At 32.2% G+C, this 20677-nt stretch overlaps 2 protein-coding genes across 2 annotated transcripts in view; both read left to right on the top strand.

The window, feature by feature from the left end:
• LOC111629235 (vitamin K epoxide reductase complex subunit 1-like protein 1) overlaps positions 1 to 1799 on the top strand; it is a 47945-nt gene extending 46146 nt beyond the window's left edge. The window contains exon 3 of the mRNA XM_023373116.1: positions 206 to 1799. Within this exon, the coding sequence (XP_023228884.1) occupies positions 206 to 414 (209 nt within the window). The 3' untranslated portion in view covers positions 415 to 1799. The remainder of the gene's footprint in view (positions 1 to 205) is intronic.
• A 9487-nt stretch (positions 1800 to 11286) lies between these two features.
• LOC111629216 (cytochrome P450 18a1-like) lies at positions 11287 to 19632 on the top strand. Its single transcript, XM_023373099.1, has 6 exons — positions 11287 to 12053; positions 12434 to 12555; positions 13231 to 13645; positions 16127 to 16391; positions 16462 to 16634; positions 18579 to 19632. Exons 1-6 carry the CDS (start codon positions 11690 to 11692, stop codon positions 18773 to 18775), a joined length of 1536 nt encoding a protein of 511 aa, XP_023228867.1. The 5' UTR covers positions 11287 to 11689; the 3' UTR covers positions 18776 to 19632.
• Positions 19633 to 20677: the final 1045 nt, after the last annotated feature.

Below are 20677 nucleotides of genomic sequence, written 5' to 3'. Positions count from 1 at the left end.
GAACATTGTAAATAATTTTTAAAACATTTTATTACATTAGACAACTGATAGGTAATTCAGGAGGTTCTTGATAAGTAAATAATGCAACATTTTTAATATTAATATCCATTATTAAGTAAAGTATTATGTAATGGATAATATATATATGTATAATTTTCATTTTTAATTACGCTTACTTAATTTCATGGTATTTTTTTTTTTACAGGTGAAATTAACCAACCTTATGCAGCACGCTTGTACTTAGGATTTGCCATCATTTCTATTGTCGGTTCTGTATATTTAGCTTATATACTAGCCTTTATTTTACATGACTTCTGTGTGGTGTGCGTCGCAACTTATGTTCTTAATGCCGCTCTTTTATTCTGTTCGCTTCATAAATTCTGGCATCTAGAAGGAAAATTTAAAGCTGAATAAATTGTTGAGTATCGACAAAATCAATTGTGAATGTTATTGTTATATTAGCAAATTTTCAACAATGTTAAGTATGAATTCCGAAATGTGCATTACATAATTAACTTTTATCCTTTGTTTGATCCACTTTATCTGTGTTTTTTTATTTTTTTTTATTTTTAATCATTCCATATCAGCGTAAGGTTTCAAAGAAAATTTAATTAAGAATAAAGAACATTGACATAGCCAAGTTAAATTGGATTTCAGTTTGTATTAATTATTATTATATGTAATTTTTTTTTTATAATTCAAAGAAAAAAAGTAACTTTCTTAATTATGTCACTTCTACTACAAATGTTTTGATCTAAATAAATTTCTTTTTTTTGCAACATTTTAAATATATTAATTCCAAATAGATAATTAGTAATTGTATGAAATAATTATGTATTAATTAAACCTGTTAAGCATAATTGTGATATGCTTTTTAAAAGAAGAAAAATTCTGCAAATATACATTCTGAAATATGAAAGTGTTGTTATTTTTTTAAAAAGAAATATATTATTGTTAGCTGATGTTTTCACGAGTGTGTGATATTTTATTTAGTAACATAACACCTGAATTTATTATGTTATATTTTGAATAATTGGAAGCATTTTGCAATGTTGTTAAAGTGGGAAATACAGCTTAAGGCACCTATTACTTATAAAGAGGACAAATTTAACATATTGTTTTAAGCCTACTATAGATAACTAGTCTGGAAATTCTTTCCTATGTAAGTTATATTTTATGAAGATTCGAGTAAGTCCTTTTTATAGATCGATTCCTGCAATGATTTGCACGAATTGCACAATGTTAAATTAATCCGGAGAGTAGTGTAGAAGAGTTTATAATCAAAAACACCAATGTTTTCATCATCACGTGTTTATAAATGAATCAAACAGATTAGCAATTATTATAAAATGAGGTTTAATGTTTAAAATTTGAAATTATGACACTCAAAGCCTCAGGAAATATGCCATTTCAGGACAGTGCCTCTATTAAATATAATTGTATACTGTATTTTCTCATTGTTTATAATATATACAGGGAATTTATATACAAGTTTTTTTTTTTTTTTAAATCGAAAAGAATTATATTTTCAGTTTATAAATAATGTGTACATTACATGCATATTTTAATTAAATAAAGATATGTGAAAGGCATATTTGTAATATTTATTAGCAAATTGACCAATCTCCATCATTATTTAAGCCTTACACTCGCATTTCTGAAAGTTCTTTTGCAACGTACAACATCCAGTCAACTTGTCAGGAACCTAATTTAACGCAATTTATTGGCAATATATATATGCAGGTGTTGAAGAGGTCAGTTTTTTTTTTCTGTTTAATAAAATTTTATTTTTCAATATATTTATTTATTTACTTTCTATCCCTATAAATAATCCATGTCTGTTTTGGAATTACGTTCCTTATTTGGCTTAGTTTGCAAACAAATTTGTTCTAGTTTTAATAAGAAAAATGAATAATTAAAGCAAAAAAAATAGAAACTGGTAGGAAAATTCTGGTGTGAGAAAGCCAAATTTTTATAAAGATTGCATTAAATAAATAAGATTAAAAAAAAAAAACAAATTAAAAACTTAAATTGCAGAATTCCTACCAGTAAATAAATTATCAGATGAACTAAAAAGCATAAGCACATTAAAGATGGGCAAGTACAAAGTTTTGCACCACCGAATTTAGCATTTAATTCGTCTGAGAAATTTTCTAAATAATTTTAAATTCAAGCTACTAGTGCTTCCTGTGTTTATATCGAAAAAATTAAACTATACGAAAAAAATTTTAAACTCGAAATGTAATCGTAACTTACCACACCCAACAGTACGGTTTCCGAACAATATATAAAGAAAAAAACAAATTATTTTAAATGCTTATAACGGGTTTTTAGTTTAAATTTTTTTTCCTGCCCTACAGGTTTTTAAAGTATGTTGAAAAATGATTTTAAAACGGGCGTTAGGAGTGTATTTTGCATTTCTTATCTCCGAGAAAATACACGGAAGAGGAAACCAAACCATACATTGGCAGAAGACAGGATATTTGAGCACCTGTTCGGAGGTCGATGACCACTTATCACATACTACATCACTAGATCACTTTCTACTAATTGATATGAACAGTTAGCTGCACATGTTCCCTATTTCCTATACGTTAAGAGTATTGACAGTGCTTGTAGTGACAAAATAAGAGAGATATTTACTTTGCGAAACAGGAGAGTTGCTTCTTATCCAGCAAAATTCCTGTAGGATGAGTAAAAGATTGATAATATGAAATACAGCGATTATGACACTTCCTCTGCTAATCTATAAATAACAAAATTGAAAGGCAGTACTAAATAAAACTGGGGATATCTAATGTATCGGTTAATCTTCATACTGGCAGACTTAATACAAATTAAAATAAAAATCTAGATGCTAATCAGAAAATCGTGCTATATACTGAGAAGACAATGAATCGGATTTTTTTTCTTCTTTAATAATAGAAAAGGAGAGTTATGCATCTGATGAATAAATAATCGTTTAAGAAATACTTTCACACTTAAACAATTAAAACGAGTTATGCATTAAGCAGCACAAACGATAGTTACTGATTGATGGGCAAACTATTGAGGTCAGTAAAGTGATCATTCCTTCATTGCCCCAACCAGGTTCATTGAACTTATGAGGTCATTCACCCGACACAGTGATGTCAAGGAAGAGAAAAAATGGCGTCCATTCCGTGCACAGGCCACAAGGTTGGAGATGGGTGTGTCCCTTCGGACAGGGCATTGACTCCACGTTATAGTTTGTTAACAAGGGGTACCTCTGACACAATGAACTACTGCTTGGTATTGGCTGCTGAGGCCAAATCGGGGGAACTGCACCAAAATTGGAAATCAAAATCTCAATGAGACAGGTGTGGTTGTTTAACTCCACCGATGACCTCAAAATCCATCCAATGAAGCATTTATAGGTTCTTCAACTTTAGGAATAGGACAAAAATGTTAAAAGCGAAACATAAGCAACTAAGAAAAAGATTTTGTAAATTAAAAAGTTTCAAAAAACAAAGCAGAAAAAAAAAATAAGAAAAAATGAGTCATAACCGAGGTTGACGCATTGGGTCTTTGGGGCAAATGTTTGATGATTATGTACAGTAGTTGGTCTGGTTACTTTCGTACCGCTCTCGATCGTGACGCAAGTTTTTATGATTTTTAGCTAGCGGACAGAGTTACCTCGTCGTGAGTCACACAAAGAAAGTTAAGTGTCATCCTTAACGAACTGTAAAGTGCATCTTTGCTAGTGCCTCGGGTCATATCGCGTTACAAAGTAATCGGTTAATTTAAATACTTAAACAGTTAATGTGTTTCTAGTTTTGGAGAACTTTTTGTATCTTAATCTGTCGACGATATTTTTACTAAACGCATAACTTCAAGTCATTAACATATTTCCTATCCACGAAGATGTTTTCCCCCTACGTTTTCTTCCGACTGTGGATTATTTCCTTGTCATTTTAACCCCCTTTTTTTTCTCTAGTTAAATATAAAATCACTTCCTCTATAAATTTCGATAAAATTCTTTTTTTAGATAAAAACATTTTTTTACTGATTTCTGCTGATTTTAAATTAATCGAAATATAAACAAAATATATTTTAATCCATGGAAGACGCAAATTCCAATTGTTTGTTACCTCCCTTAATAATTATACAAATCGTCATCCAATAAACAATCAATTGTAAACTTCACACCCACTACCTTTTCGGTAAGAGTAACACAAAAGTGTACACTGCTAAGATTAATCTACACTTCCTTATTATGTAAACAATTTTCATAATCTGTTAATGAGTCAAACACTACACTGATGCAATCCGCTAGAGTTTCAAACACTTCATAAATGAGGTTGAATAAATTCGCAAATTGAAAATATATTTGTGTTTTTCAATCAACTTTGTTTCCTATCAGGTTATTTAAACCAGAATATCCCGTGAAAATCCTGTTTACGCATGTTTGAACATCCTATTTTAAATGTGAAAAGAATCCGGAGCAAAGGAACGGATCTTGTCTTCATATCGATATTATATTTAGGAAGGAAAGAGGGCGAAGAGTTGAACAGGATGTACTACTTAGGTCAGAGCTTGACCATTTCCTAAAATGTCAGAGGCTAGTTCACCCTTATCGCATATTATAGTTCACAAACCTCGGTACACCAAAGGTGATATATACTGGAAACGGTATTTAATCATTTCGTATTGATTCATATCAGTTTACTTGTTTTAAACAACAATGATGCGGAGGTGTTAAATTTATTTATGTATGAGAATTTTCAAGGTGAATTAGTGTACACGAATTTCTGAAATGCCTTAGAGTTTGTTGACCTCTCACAGATGTTACTAGCAGGTTTTGTATACTCTATTTTTTGCACGTTTTACAACTTTGAAAATTCAGTACTTTGAAAAACTAATACATTGTTGCGAGCAGCAGTGTTCGTGTTAAAAATTTTATCATTGTTTAAGTGAATTTTCATCTGTTACAGCATGCTGTTGTAAAAAAAAATGTATTATAGTATGCTTGTTTATATCAGGTATTAATTTATTAACAAATATTGATATGGCATCTGTTAGTTTAGCTTATAAAGCTCCGTTAATAAGCTCTCAGAAAGAAAGATTTAAAAATTCTCCAACTAAATAACTTATCCCTGATAAGAAAGAGGACATTCAATAGTATACAAAATCAAAAAACGCCTGAAACCGTGTCCCAACCCTTCACTGGTGCTTTTACTTTTAAACTTTCTATTGAGTGTTTCCGGTATGCGCCATTTCCGGTTGTTTATAAATTCGTCCTTGAACTTGACCCGGCATGCTATAAATAACTCTTGCGATAGATACAGCCGGAGGGGGACGTCTACTGCACTACTAACCCAATGATTTGGCTATAACAGATGTCACTGGGTTAAATCATTGACTAGTAAGGTCGTTGTCCTTTCAAGGACACCGAGTAGTTGTTTTGTTATATAATCTACCCGGGGGTAGCCCACCTGTTTGTAATGCCCAAGGCATTGCAGAAACAAGTTTGAAATTACCATATTTAGGAAACAAATTTCGAGTTATTACTTCCAAAAACAACTAAACAATTTGTCAAAATTAAATTGGAAATTATAACATTCCCGTTTCGGTTTCGTTCGGTAACTTCTGCTTTATGCTCTTGCCTGAAGTATACGATGGTTACTTTTGGTGTATTTATATCGTCAAATTCGGTTTATTTATGCTAATTTCAATGCCATAATATGCCCAGTTTGCACGCATGCATACAGTCAAAGTCTCTATGCGTTAAATTTATAAAACATTCTTCTTAATTTGGTCACGGTTTAAGAAATTCGGCGATAAAAAAAAAAAAAAAAAACTGCATACATAACAGAAACTTCCTACGTTGAATACGAACAATATGAAAAGTGGCATGAAAAAATTGGGTAACATATAAGAGAAGATTGAATAGGTTAGGTTAAAAACGTGTTAATTGACGTCAATGTGACGTTTCGTGACGTAGAAGGACGTGACATGACACTAAACGGGGAACTACCAACGGTGAATGACCTTTGATTATAAAAAAAAATAATAAATAAAGAAAAAAAATGGAAATTCATAAAAGAACCAACTGTTAAATTATTAATGTAATGCTTTCTCTTTAAATACCGGAACGATGATGATTTTCTACATTAACAAATTTAAAAGTAACTGTTTACAGTATATTTATTTATTATTTCTTTCTATAGATATAATAATGCATGCGAACAGTGCATATATATCAGGAAAAGGTTATATTCTATAGGGATTTAATTTCCATTAAAGCATTTCCTCACAATATAAACTATTATCAATATTTAAATGGCGACTAAAATATATGTTATAACAATTGAAAATTGTTTATTTGCTAATTTAATGTTATTAATCGCTTTAATTCTGTATTTTATATAGCACAATTATTCCGAAATTCCTTGTGTAATTCATTTTATTTATGATTCAATGCCTATTTTTTTTTACCTGCCCTATCCACAAATAAAAGTTGATATTCCTTCCCTCTAGAGAATTGCTCGGTATAATATATCCTGAAATGAAATTTAAATAAATTATATAACAAATCACATCGAATATTATAATTTTCATATGAAATTAACGTAACTATCTCGTAAGAATCCAGTAAACATGCTTGATTTCTATATAAAAAGAAATAAATTATATTTTCTCTGTTGTTATATTCGTGTACAGAACGTAATGCAAAATCACCTGTGCAATAATATTGCTGGTTTTAGAAGCAACCTAACGTAATATAAACTAAAATGTTTTCGAACAGGCAAACAGACGATCGTTTAAATGGCAAGAAGCAAGAATTATTCCTGTAATTGTGATAATAATTGACATTTTAATGAATTTTATAAATTAAATTCATACAGAAATTGTAAATTAAGCAACGTAGAGAATTTGGGAAAATTCTATCTTGCAGTTACATTTATTTATTACTCAAAATTTATTAGTGATTGCATCAGCTGGTAGCCTACATCCCACAAAGAAGTTCGAAATGTCAATATAAATTCATATATTCCTTCGAAGTTTATCATTATATACGTAAAATCTCACGTGTACAACGATAAAATTGTGTAATTTTTTCGTTAATAAGGCAAATAAGTCGGGTATTTTTGTGTAGAATGTTTAACAGGCTTTAAAAAACACTTCCAAATGACTCATAAGGCATTTAATAAGTGTATATTGTAAAATATCATTAAAATTCTCATGTAACAATAGAGAATATCTATTCTTAGGGCAATTATTACAAAATTACAGGGGATAATACATTGTAATTTTTATCTCGGAAGCGAAACTAGTCTTAATGATCAAAGTATATAACCTAAGTGGGTTCTTTGGGCCAAGTTCACCTTAGGCAAGATTATTAATATCTAATTTATCGTTGCAAACCCCAAATCGCTGACCTACCCTGGAAATATTTAATACAGCAGTTTTCCGGATTAAATTTTTATAGAATTCACTCAATTTTCTCGCTGTCGTTTAGAAGGATTTTTTAAAGAATAGAAACTCACGTAAAGACACGCCGGTTACAAAAATAATTCAAAATATTTATGTACTATTTTTTTATGAAGTACTTTGTCATTGAGTTTAGAGAGAAGAAGAAAAAAAACTTAAAATCCCAATAAAAAATTGGAAATTTTCGGTTCCGCCATATTTCGTTGTACTTCCGTAAACTTAACCCTGTCATTATATAGTGGTCCAATGCCCTGGAGCATCACAACAGCGGGCTACTGCCGGATTTCTGAATCAGGTTACAACACAAAATACCGTTTCTTACCATGCGTGAGGTGCTAAGGGGGGGATAAAAGTCAGAGAACGGCGCCGCTGTGTCCATCCACATCTTTTTTTTCCCTGTATGTCGAGTATTTTTTTTTTTCACTTCTTCCTTCTCTACCCTAGCTTCTCCCTCCTCCGTGTCGTTCATCTTATAGCATTGACATTAGTAATGTTAGTGTTTTTGTATATTATTTATATTCCGAATCATATTTTTGCTACAGTTGTTAGCTAATTTATGATCCAACATCAATTCCAACACGAAACTTTCTTTCATTATGAAATTCGTAACTATAAAATATATTAGACATAGTTCTATCAGTCGCCAAGATGTTGGTATTTATAGGAATAGTGACTCTACATAGATTAAAGAACTTTGTACAGCCTATCTGCCAGTGTCTGATGTAAAATATTTAATCTTGAGAATTAAATTACTAAAATTTCTAGTAAACAATATTTTCAGGATAAACTCTCTTGTACATATGCATAATAGCGAACGAATCTTTCAAAAGTTGCCAATTAATGTTCTTATTTCTCTTATTAAAGGATTGAATCTAGTAAAGATTCTAATCTCTTGACAGTATTTTTCAGTTTCAAGTAAGTCGTGCCCATAATTTCATAAAAAGTTACATAAGCATTTGATCCTGTGCATTCTTTCCTTCTCTTTTCAGCGATAAGTTTCTAAATTAGCATAAAATAGAAAAAAAAAAGGGATAAAAATTGGAAGTTAGAAATTGAAATTGAAAATTGCTTAAGTAGACTTTAGATGGTTTAGAAAATACACGCTTCGTGCAAATATATACGGTATATTTAATTATGCAGTAGTCTTTCTACATAACTATGCATTCAAATAGGCTAATTTTTATGTTGAGTAAAATCATTGATTCTTCCATCTCCACATTACATAATTATGTTTTCTACTATATTATGGTCAGTCGTCGTTCGTGTTTAAGTTGATTTTCAAGATATTTCCTTCATCAAGAACGATTCTACGTATCCTAACTAACCGTACTAATTAATCAGTATTTAGGTAACAGATAATTAGTACCAGCTGGCACGCGGCGAAACTAGATACCTCTGACCGAAAGAAACTGGAGCTTTTTGAGGACAAATTATATAGACTTTTAATTATATCACCCGATCACCTATTTTAAATCGATATATCCTTAACGTTATCGAAAAACTATTGTAGGTTTTTAAAATTATTATTATCTTTAAAGCAGTCTTACAATGGGGATGAGATAATTAAGAACATCCCGGCTATTTAGGCAATCTGATCATCTATCTTTGTTTAAACCAGCAAAAATTGCCTTAGAGAACCGTATTAAAGAAACTAGACTTCAAGGTCTGTGACCGCCTATTTGAATTTTGTTTATCATCCGAGTAGTTTCTAATTCGGCAAATGAACAAGATGTTAATTGTGTTATTCGACCTATTTTACGTTCTGGATGATACATGACCATTTATAGAATAGTCTGCCTCATAATAAAATTCTCAAACCTGTACCGCGAGTAAATTATTGTCAGGGGGAGAGAAAGAGAGAGAGAGAGAGACAAAAAAAAATCCCAAAAAGTCAATGAGATCCTCAAAATAAATGATGTCATTTGGAATAGTAGGCCTAACCTTGGCATAGTCTTACGCTGATGCTTATCTAAATTAGCTCATAAAAATCAGAAGAAAATAACTGTGCCAATAATATACAATAAACAGATTGCAATTGTGCAAAACATTGTTTGATCATGCATCGTAAAAATAAATCGTTCAAGGTTTTTTTTTTTCTAGAATAAATGTATAAATGGCACCAGCGGAGTGTGCTTTTAGAACTTTTTTCTAAAGTCCACGATATTCTTTTAAAATGTGGGAATAATATTAAAAAAACAATCAAGGATGCTTGATAAACAAAACAAAGACAAGAAAATTGATTTGAAGAAAGAGTAATGACATTCACAATAGAAATTATTACAAAATCTGGGTTCCTTGGTGAACTTATTCAAAATTGCAAAATCGTTCTTACCAAACTGAATCGTTACAAAATTCGGAGGATAAACGGAACGGAAATAAAATTACAGAGATATAATTCTCGAATTATTCGTAAGTCATTGTTTTCATAACTGGCAGGCTACTTCGGAAGGCGAATTTGCCGTTATCAGAGTTAATTTTCCTGATTTCGTACTAACAAATAGAAATTTCTACACTAAGAATTCCCTTACTATTACTTAATTCGAATGGGATGTGTGATGTAACATTTATTATGCTCGAGATAGGATTTATATTTGCATTGATTAACGCTGATGTAATCGCCGGACGTATTCAATTTATAAGGAATTTTGTTTTTAAAACGGCGAAGAAGGAGGATATTTTTTTTGTTTCTTTAGAAATATTTTTATCCAAGTGAATCTGATAGCTGAGATTTCTATGGGAAAAAAAGAGAGAGAACTTTTGTAAAATGGATCAAAACACAATGTGAATTTCAAATGATCAAATGCGTTTACATTCCCTTTCAGGAAAACTGTTCTTGTTCGGCTCCTACCGAGGGTGCAAAATCGTACATAAAGTGCATCTACGATAAGAAAAAAAAGAAATACAAATTTTATGAGTGGTCCGGGTCACGATTGTTGTGTTTATATGACTATGGACAATCAATCAAACATCACCTATTTTAATTTTAGAAATATTACATTTCTACTCAACAACCTTAACAATTCACGTTAAACGAGTCATAAGCAGGTCACAAATGTAAAAAAAATCTCATATTTAAATCTTGATTTGACTTAGAAATGTTGAAATCCTTATTGAGATGAGGCAGGTCATTGACCGTTCCTAAAAGACTGGTCAATTCGATGAATGCTTCAAAAATCGATGACAAATGCAAGGCCATATGGAGATCACATGACCTGCCAAGTCTTTGGATATCGAGGCGGGGGAGATAAATGCGGAAGCCCCTTACAATAGACGGCCCTTCAGCAGCTAAACTTAAGCCTTCTTCCGTCCTGACACATTTAAGACTGTGTTGAAGCGAACCAGGTTCAATGACCCATCACTGGAAGGCTGGGAGGCCACATCTCGTTCGAGATGTATTCGTATTTAAATTTTCCAGAAAACAAGCATAGAATTAGATTTAGGAAAAATTTTGTAAAAAATTTTTTTCTCTCTCTCTCTCTGTCGTCGATGAGTTTAGTGCACTAGAAATAGCTAGTGCCATCTAAACCAGGCTATCATTCGATAAAGGTGATTGAACCTGCCCAAGACCCAAATCACGTGACCCGAGCGGCGTTAATTGAGAAAAATGACATAAATAAACAGAAAAATGATCGAAAAAGGAGACGAACGTTTGGTTCATTTACCTTTCGTGTAAAGTTTACAATTGATTTAATACATTTAATTCGAGAAGGAAGAGAAAATAACTTTTCGGAAATGTCGAAACGATGGGTTCGTGTTCGCGTAATTATTAATAAATACCTTGTTGCAATCATCGCTTCGACAATTAAAAGCAGTGAAAACTGCAAAACATACCTGAAGACGCTTCGAATTGTGTGATCTTGACATAATCGAGCCCTTCAAGGAAGCGAGCGGAAAACTGAATCGAGCCAAAATTGGAGGGGGGAGGACGGCTTATAAACCCGATCCCGATGGCAAAACCAGTAGCGCAAAAAGAAAAAAATAATAATATTTTTAATACAATTGAACGGGCGAATTAATTTTCGGCAAGTGAACGCAGAACAGGTAAAGAAGTCCTCAGAATGCATTCATTCGCAAGACTGTTATGACCTGAGAGTAGGACAAGCCTGCCGTACTACCGTCCAGCGCTACTAGCCCGAGGCTAGGGCTGTATCCAAAAGGCTTAACCTTTACGTCGCGTGGACCTATATAAAGGGAAGTATGAGTAGACAACGTCTGCTTGGTAAAAGATCTTTAAGCAATGAGTTGGCTCCTTTACAATACGGGTTTGGTTTTGTGCTACCTCAACGAATGGCTCCCGGACTTCAGTCTGGTGTTCGTTTTGGCCTGCTTAGTGGCCAGATTTTTAATCAAGCACAGCAATAGGCGACTTCCTCCCGGACCGATGAGCCTTCCCTTCATCGGTTATCTGCCATTCTTGGGACAGAGATTCCACCTGACTTTAACTCGCCTGTCCAAATATTATGGGCCCGTTTATCAAATATATTTAGGTGCCAAACGTGTAGTAATATTAAGTGATCCTAACCTGATCAGGGAGGCCTTTCGACAACCCGTATTTTCGGGTAGGCCGGACACAGAACTGACCAAACTATTACAAGGTTACGGTAAGTACTTTTTAATTATTAATAAGGCCGGAAACATTTTCGCGTTTCGCGCTCCGGTCTAACCGGAAGCTAATTTTGAAAAAGGAACGAAAAGGAAGAAAAAGACGAGCTTCCGATTATGTAATTTTTTTTTTCCTCCATGAATGTTTTCTTTCTTGCCTCGGGCCGGTTATCAGCAGTCGGCCAGGTTGACGACCGCCCCGAGTAAGAGCTTCGCTAACGAGAAACCAGTCGATCAAGGTTGCGGAAAATCTCCAGAACTTAGTACTTTAAAACGTGATCGATCTAAGGATTAACCGAGTTTACCCGTTAATACGCGCCTTAATTGCTTATTATAGTAGAAACTTATCGTTTCTCACCCATATGGCTTTAATTTGCAGGGATCATTAATTCCGATGGCGCGAGATGGAAGGAACAAAGAGCCTTTATCCACAGTGTACTTCGAGAATTTGGAGCCAAGAATATGGGTCCGAGAAAGGCCGTTCTGGAGGCAAACATTAAGGTAGGAAATATTTTTCAAAATTTCCATTGTTCGCAATAATACTTCCGATTTCGCTTATGATATAATCTATAATAAGCACAACACTGCTTAATATAGAAATAGGGTCTTACCTTTACCGTTGCTAGTTACTGTTAAGAATCTGGAACAAAGATTACCCAACAAGATAACTAAAGTACACATGCAATTTAAAAAAGAGGGAGAAAAATTAAAGCTTTTAAACCTAATGCAGTTTGGATAATTTTGTTTTACTATTTTTAAACTTATCAAAATTATTCGAGAAAGATTAAACAATGTTTGAAATTCATTTATCATTTTCACAATAGCAGAGTAAAATACCGTGGATAATAAACAAACCATTAATATGGAAGATAAATTTTTAAGACTCTTAAAGATGTAATATCAATGCTCAAATGGGAGGAAAATAACTTGTTTTTGGTAAATTAAAAAAAAAAATTTTTTTGACAGCCAAATTCCCTATAAAATATGTCAAACAATTTTTGTGTATATGAGTAAATTTATAGGATAGTCTTATAAATTTAATAAAATAAATGTTTTTGAAATATTTTCATAGACTTGTCCCTTGTTAAATTACTATACAATAAAATGCAACTTTCGTTTTACAATTTGATAATAAAGATATTTACTTACGTTGCCGTTGTATATTCGTAATTTCAGGCAGAGGTTAACAAGTTCCTAGAAGATCTCCTGGAAATAGGAGAAAAACCTTTCAGCATCCGTCCCATGATAGCAAAATCAGTCAGCAGCGTGGTGGGATCCGTGCTGATGAGTGTCACTTATTCAGAAAAAAATTCAAGTTTTATGAGACTCTTAGATTTAATCGACGAAGGATTTCGTCTATTAACTATTTCCGTACCTGTCAACTTTATTCCTGCTCTCAGATTTGTTCCTGGTTGTAATTATGGTTATCTGAAAATTAAACAGAACCGACAAGAAACAGCATCTTACTTTTTAAAAGTTGCCGAAGAGCATCTGAAGACGTTAGATCCTACTAATATTCGCGATTTCGTCGATGCTTATTTAGTACAGTTGAAGAAAACACAGAACGAGGGAAAGAACAGTTATTTTTCAGGTAAAATATTTTTAAAAAAATTACTTTTTTCCTTGAAAATTTTAACATATTTCGCTAATAGACCGTTTTTATTATCATAAACAATGTTAATTCGAATGATTAGAGTAAAAATTACATTAAAAAATGTACAATATATTGTATTATTTTATTTTAAGCACATTTTATAATTAATTTTATTATTAAGATGCGTTACTTTAATGATGGAAAAGATTCAAGATGGCTTCGAGCAGTTTTTATTATCATAAACAATGTTAATTCGAATGATTAGAGTAAAAATTACATTAAAAAATGTACAATATATTGTATTATTTTATTTTAAGCACATTCTATAATGAATTTTATTATTAAGATGCGTTACTTTAATGATGGAAAAGATTCAAGATGGCTTCGAGCAAAATGCAGGGGGCAAAACACTAGATACTATTTCAACATACGAATATTTACACTACTTTTCATGTCTTAGCATAAACAAATTTGAAACATTCATCATTAATCATCGATAAATTTTAATTTTGACTGTCAAATAGTGCAACAATTGTTTTTGAGAAATTTCACTGCTTAATAATTAACACATAGATCAATGTAATTTGCAATTGGCTAAGAAACTTTTATAAAAATAAATTAAACGAATAACTAAGCTGATGTTTTAGTTATTTATCAAACCGAAGGTATATAACAATTAAAAAAAAAAAAAGGTTTTATTTAAGAGGCTAGCTAATTAATAAATGATAATTAAATACAAAGCATCAAAAATCTCATTAACTGTTTATTATATAATCACGAAAGACGAAATATATATTTTTCTTTAATCGAAATGCAGTTATTAATTTTATTTACTTTTACCTTCTGAATCTATAAAAGAAAATTCGTGTTTATAAAATTACGTAAAAGAAATCAAATAACAAATCGACTGATTGCATTCACGTCATAAAAATCGAGCTACACTTAAAAAAAAAGAGGCTAAACGGAAATTTCATCATAAATTACATAAAAATATTATCTGATATGCAAACCCTACTCTTTATTACCCGAAAACGGGACAACAAACAATTACATGACTTTTCATTATACTGAACAGGCTTCATTTAGAGTTAGAAGCATAAAAAGGAAGGAGAATTGAATTTCGTAATGTGTTTCACTCCAATTTTGCATAATTGCAATATATTATGTGTATAATTAAATTGTTTACAGTCGCTATTAAATTTGCATATTCTTGAAATATTTATAAGTAAAACAATTGAAGTAGTTATTTAATTTTACTTCGCTTATTTTTGACCCGTCTCGGAGAAAACTTAGGAGTTTGCAATATTTCCTATTCCTATAGTGTTATTTTCATTGAAACGTAAATTGCCTTTTATCAATAAAGAAACGTACAGTATTTCATTTGTTAAAAAAGGGGGGGCTTTGGTTAGATAGAATAAGGCACGCAACACGTGGATGAACTGTCAATGAAAGACTTCCTATGAAAAACTGGCTCCTCTTTAGATATTAGACATGTGATTATGTGAAACTGGCTCCTCTTTAGACACGTGATTATATGAATCTTGTCCATCTTCAGGCGTTAGACACGTGATTTAAGAGAAATTGGCCCGTATGTAGGTGTTAGATAGGCGAAGAAAACCCGAAAAAAAATCCCACGTGGTCCAGTCGTTGGTCACGTGAACACCAAACCACCAATTCCATCCGTTCGCCTATTGGCGGGCCCTAATGAGCATAAAGGGCCCACTTTATTTCCTTGCCCCGTACAAACTATTGTTTATACGTTTATTGTTTATATTATACTTTCAAATTATTATCAATATTAAAATGGAAATAAATATTTATTCATTTTCATTTTAATGATGACAAAATTTAGAAAAGGAAGGAAAAAAAATAAATTCAATTTTTTCTTCCTTTCCTAACAGTAATTAAGTGATAAAAATTCATTAAATATTACTTTTAATTTTAAATTTAGAAGCAGACGATTTAGGCTTAACCACAAATGTCTTACCTGATCGATTTTCTGCGTAAAATCTGAGATTTTTTACGCATTTCATAAGAAATATTAAAGCAAACTCACTGAAAATTCAATTTATTACGTATTTATTTGAAAAATTTCGACTTTTTCGGCATTTTCTTGATATTTAAATCAGTGAGTGAGAAGTCGTCTGCTCTAAACAAAATCCGTGACGTCACGCATACTCCGCACTCAAAAATAACGAAATGTCATTGGGTATTATGTAATTTTATCGTTAAAATACTTTTGAAATAATAAGAAATTGCACTGAAATTTATCTTTTTATTTTAAATCGGTAAATAAAATAAATAATACTTTAATTTTTGATTTTATATCTTACTCGGGCGAACGAAAAGTCGTCTGCTCTTATAAAAATTCCTGACGTCATGTACAGTAAACATCAAAACTAACGAAATTAATTAATTTATATTTTATATTTTTAATTAACGAATTAAACAAATAATTTTGTCAATTTGTATTTGTAGATGAACAATTAGTTCAAGTCATGGGTGATATATTTAGCGCGGGATTAGAAACTGTGACGTCACTTCTAGACTGGGCAGTTCTCTTTATGGTTTGCTATCCTAACGTGCAGGCACGTGCGCAGAAAGAATTGGATGATGTGATTGGACGAGAGAGATTACCGTCATTGGACGATCTTTCCAAATTACCATATATGGAAGCGACCATTCTAGAAGTCTTAAGAAGAGCTAACGTCCTAGCATTAGGAAATGCACACGCAACTTTAGAGTGAGTTGAATTTATATTATTACTTAACTAGCTTTGCTTCGTATTAGTTACTAATTAATTATGTTTTTAGGGATACAATTCTGGCCGGCTACGTCATACCAAAAGACACTCATGTCGTTCCTAACCTGTGGGCAATTCATATGGACCCACACTTGTGGATCGATCCGGAAAAGTTCGATCCCGAAAGATTTTTAAAAAATGGAGAAGTACAAAAACCCGATTTTTTCATGCCCTTTTCAGTTGGTAAGATCTTATTTTATTTTTCAAAACATTATCATATTAAATAAAATATATTATTATTAATTTAATCAAGAGATGGCGCCTAACGCCTCCCACTAGTGACAAATTGCTTTATATTAATCAATTAATTAGCCAAATTCTAGCCCGATCATTTAAGCGATCGTTGGTTGTGTCTATATTATAAATATGGACAAATTTATTTAAAAATCTTTCAAGAATTGGCTGGCGTTTTAATGCACAAATATAAAATACTCAATGTAATTTGCATTTAGTTAATTGTATTTAAATACAGTAATCATAAATGGTATTCACACCATAATCACATGCACGAATCATATGATTCTGGTTACTTCTTTAAAAAAAATGGCAATTTTCTCAATGGTTTTCAATAAAATTTAGTGAATTTACAAGAATGTTTGTAAACTAGTGATATATAAACACACATGTATATATTCTAGAAAAGATAATTATCTAAAATGTGTCATAACTGGGAAAATGTGTGTTTATATGATTAAAATAACCCTTGTATTATGCGTAAAATTGAATTTATAATCAAATATAATGAAAATTCTAAAAATTTTTGGGTCTAAAATTCATTATACAAGGATTGCCTGTAAAGCTGCATTTCCTACATGACAACAATACATAACAGAGAAACCAACCTTGTTTAGCATCACCAACTTTTTCTACACTGGAGGTACTAAGAGGGCAGAAACCAGACCACATGTATTGTTTTTCTTATGGTAATAACCAAATAGCAAGTGGGAGATGCTTGTTCCACATGCTTTGTGGTAGGTAGGGCCATGCCACGAGGCGTATGGCATGAGCAGACTGATTTGAGAGATGAGATTTCTATGTCATGGGATATACCCCCATAATGGTATTCTCATCATGGGTCTCCATCTTCTTTTTCAAGCTCATTGTGGATCCACAATTGGGACAAGGTAACTAATTACAAGGGACCCAACATATCCAAATTAAACCATTTATGAGAATTTCAGGATCCAACCCAGGTTTAATTCTGGATTCTATGGAGTGGCAGGTCAATCAATATCTTTGTCTCTTTTGACCATCTCAATTCAAAATGCTATCCGGACATAACACTGCTTGACTTTGATTGACCAAGACCTTTTCGAGAGGGAAAGCTGGAGGCTTTTCCAGCCCAGGAGAAAACTTGGAGGCCTATAACTGTTACTACCCCTATAAATTAATGTTACTAACAAAAAAGTAAAATCCTTAAGAGTCTATTCTATTAATACTATAAGAAACCACACAAACCATACTAATATAGGAATGTTGCAGCCACGTTTATGGGCTGAAAACCCCCTAATTATGGTCAAAATCCTCATATATTAGTGTTACTGTGGGAAAGCATGGATGGTGTGATTTGTACATAAGTTCCTGCTACATATTTGAAGAGCTCTATTAATAAAGAAGGATTCTATGTATTTCATTTGTTCAAAAAGAAATGGAAAAAAAAAGGACTCTTTAAGGAACGGAAGGGGCCCATTCTACCTGCCAGGGCCTCATCCAAATGCTCAACAGCCTTGATGATGATGACTGAATGAAAAATGATTATTTTTAGTATAGTTACTGTCAACTTTATACTTGATACACACCTTGATTCTATCATCAAACTCGTGAATGGATCTTCCCGACAAAAATTAGAGAAGTCGTCACAATCTGCAAATCAATAAATTCATAATTTTGCATTGCAAATAACATTAAAATTATTGTTAAACTATGCGACTTACTTTCTCAAACTCAAACATGCGTGTACACCCTACTGCTATACACAATTATTGCTTCGAGATACACTACACTCGATTTAGTGATAATTTCAGAGGCAAGCAAACCACCGCACTAAATCGTGGTTTGATCATATACTAATATATATTTTAACAACTGAATTAAATATTTAACATTTTAAATTTGATATATTTACAGGTAGGCGTATGTGTGTGGGCGACACGTTAACTAAAATGGAAGTCTTCCTGTTCCTAGCTAGTTTAATACATCAATTTCATCTCAGAATCCCGAAAGGAGAAATCCTGCCCAGCATGGATGGCACCATTTCCATCACGTTGACTCCCAACATCTTCAAAGTAACCACAGTACTCAGAGACAAGCTATTAGTGGCTTAGTTCATATATAAAGCTGAACATTTATTAATCTAGATAGCATAAATGGGAAAAATAATTAAAAAAAAAGAAAAAAAAGAGAGAGGAAAAAAGGGAATTTTTTTTTAATTATTTAGAAATTTAAGAAAAGGAAATTATTCAAAATAGAAAAGAGGTGTATTTTATTCCGTAGTTCCGAGCAGTCAGTTTTAGTTCGCCGGATGCAGTGGTGGAGCGCGACGTTCTTTTCACCACTTAATTTATGTTTTTTTGAATGAGTATACGTCGGATTTTCACGCACGACTACAACACGGTATACCATAATTACTTGCACTAATGGAATTTTTTAAGAGAATGTAATTACATTTTGAATCCAGCAAAATGTTTGATCTCATGTACTATACTGATGCCACTGCTAAAAAAGATCAATTTTTTTATTATATATTTTTTTGAATCTACCTAAAACCATTTTATTCTGCTTTGTAAAATGTCGAAAACAAGTCCATTTAAAATCCATAAAGCAAAGAATATGATAAGAAATGAATTAACTGGATGTGCAAAGGAGATCGAATTGTCATTATAATGCATCTGCTATCATTTTTTACATTTGTAAATATGCTTGACTATTCCAACTATTCCAATATCATTTTTGTAAATACATCACAGAATGTAAATAAAAACAATTTAAAAATTATTTTTGTATTTTATTTTATTAAAACAATTACGTTGAGAATTTATACGAGTTCAAATTTTACAAACATATTCTGACTTAGTTTTGCATACTACGCGAACAGCATTTCTCTTTGTTCTTATGACAGTGTGAACATAACTTTACTGCAGATCTTAGGATGCTTGTCTTAATTCTAAGTATTTTAAAGCCTTCAACTCATAGTCAGAGAGCGAAATTACAGAAGAAATGTTTGAAAGTAAGGTAAGCATCCTTAAGACTGACATTAAAGATGTTCAATAATTGGAAGAGTGTTTAGTTCGTATCTTACTTGATAATGTAAGGAAGATTGGTTTATTATACAATTCGGTGTGGAATTTCGCAATTGCCAGTTCAACAAGATAAAGTCTAGATTAGATACTGACAGATTTAAATTAGCATGGTGTTGGCCTCCAACTACAAACTTGAATATCTCATTTGACTTTTGAGTTGTTAATAGACCTGAATTTTGTATTGCAAGTGGGTATGAGGTAATACAATTAAACAGCATTTCAGTTTAGACCAGGGCTGTGGAGTCGCGTAAAAATCTACCGACTCTGACTCCGACTTTTCCTTATCATCCAACTCCGGCTAAAACATCAAAACTCCACGACTCCAACTCTGACTCCACAGCCCTGGTTTAGACTTACTTAGCTGTTTAGCAAATAATAGTGATCTGTAATATAGTGCAATCATAAAATCCCTCTGCAGTGGATGTGGAAATGGGAGGAACTCCCAAGAATGAAGTAATGAAGTCATAGGCAGACCAAGTGTTGAGATGTCAAAGTAAGTTGACGTCACCACTTGGTTGAGCCACATGGGCATAACCCACTGTATAAGAATATAATTCTCTTTAAATTACATGTTATAATGCTGGGAATGGTGCAGCATTGTACATCAAATTAAGTCTATCGTATGTAGTGGAACCACAAATGCTGCTATATCAAGATCTGTACCTGACCTACTATATCTGACACTCTCTGCACTACAGAGGAAAAGTTGCATGCTGTTTATGTCAAAAGATTTATCTTAGTTGGCAGACATGATGCTAAAGACAGCATCCGAGTCAATCTTATCAATCTATAACAATACTTGCCTGTAAATTAGCAGAACTGTTAAAAATGCTTACATTTAGATACTGATTACGTTCGTCATACAATACAATACAATACAATAGAAAGGTTAAAGGGCCGCACTCAATGGTATAGCCCAAGAGATGA

This window comes from Centruroides sculpturatus, unplaced genomic scaffold (assembly GCF_000671375.1).
Source record: "Centruroides sculpturatus isolate CEXI.00-Female unplaced genomic scaffold, Cexi_2.0 scaffold51, whole genome shotgun sequence".
NCBI lineage: Eukaryota > Metazoa > Arthropoda > Arachnida > Scorpiones > Buthidae > Centruroides > Centruroides sculpturatus.
This window is presented reverse-complemented; position numbering and strand designations above follow the sequence as displayed.

Excerpts from the sequence above, each read along its gene's own strand:
- LOC111629216 (XM_023373099.1), top strand. The coding sequence starts at position 11,690 with ATGAGTTGGCTCCTTTACAATACGGGTTTGGTTTTGTGCTACCTCAAC. Across the intron at positions 16,392-16,461 it reads AATGCACACGCAACTTTAGA|GGATACAATTCTGGCCGGCT; the intron begins GTGAGTTGAATT and ends TTATGTTTTTAG. Across the intron at positions 16,635-18,578 it reads TTTCATGCCCTTTTCAGTTG|GTAGGCGTATGTGTGTGGGC; the intron begins GTAAGATCTTAT and ends ATATATTTACAG.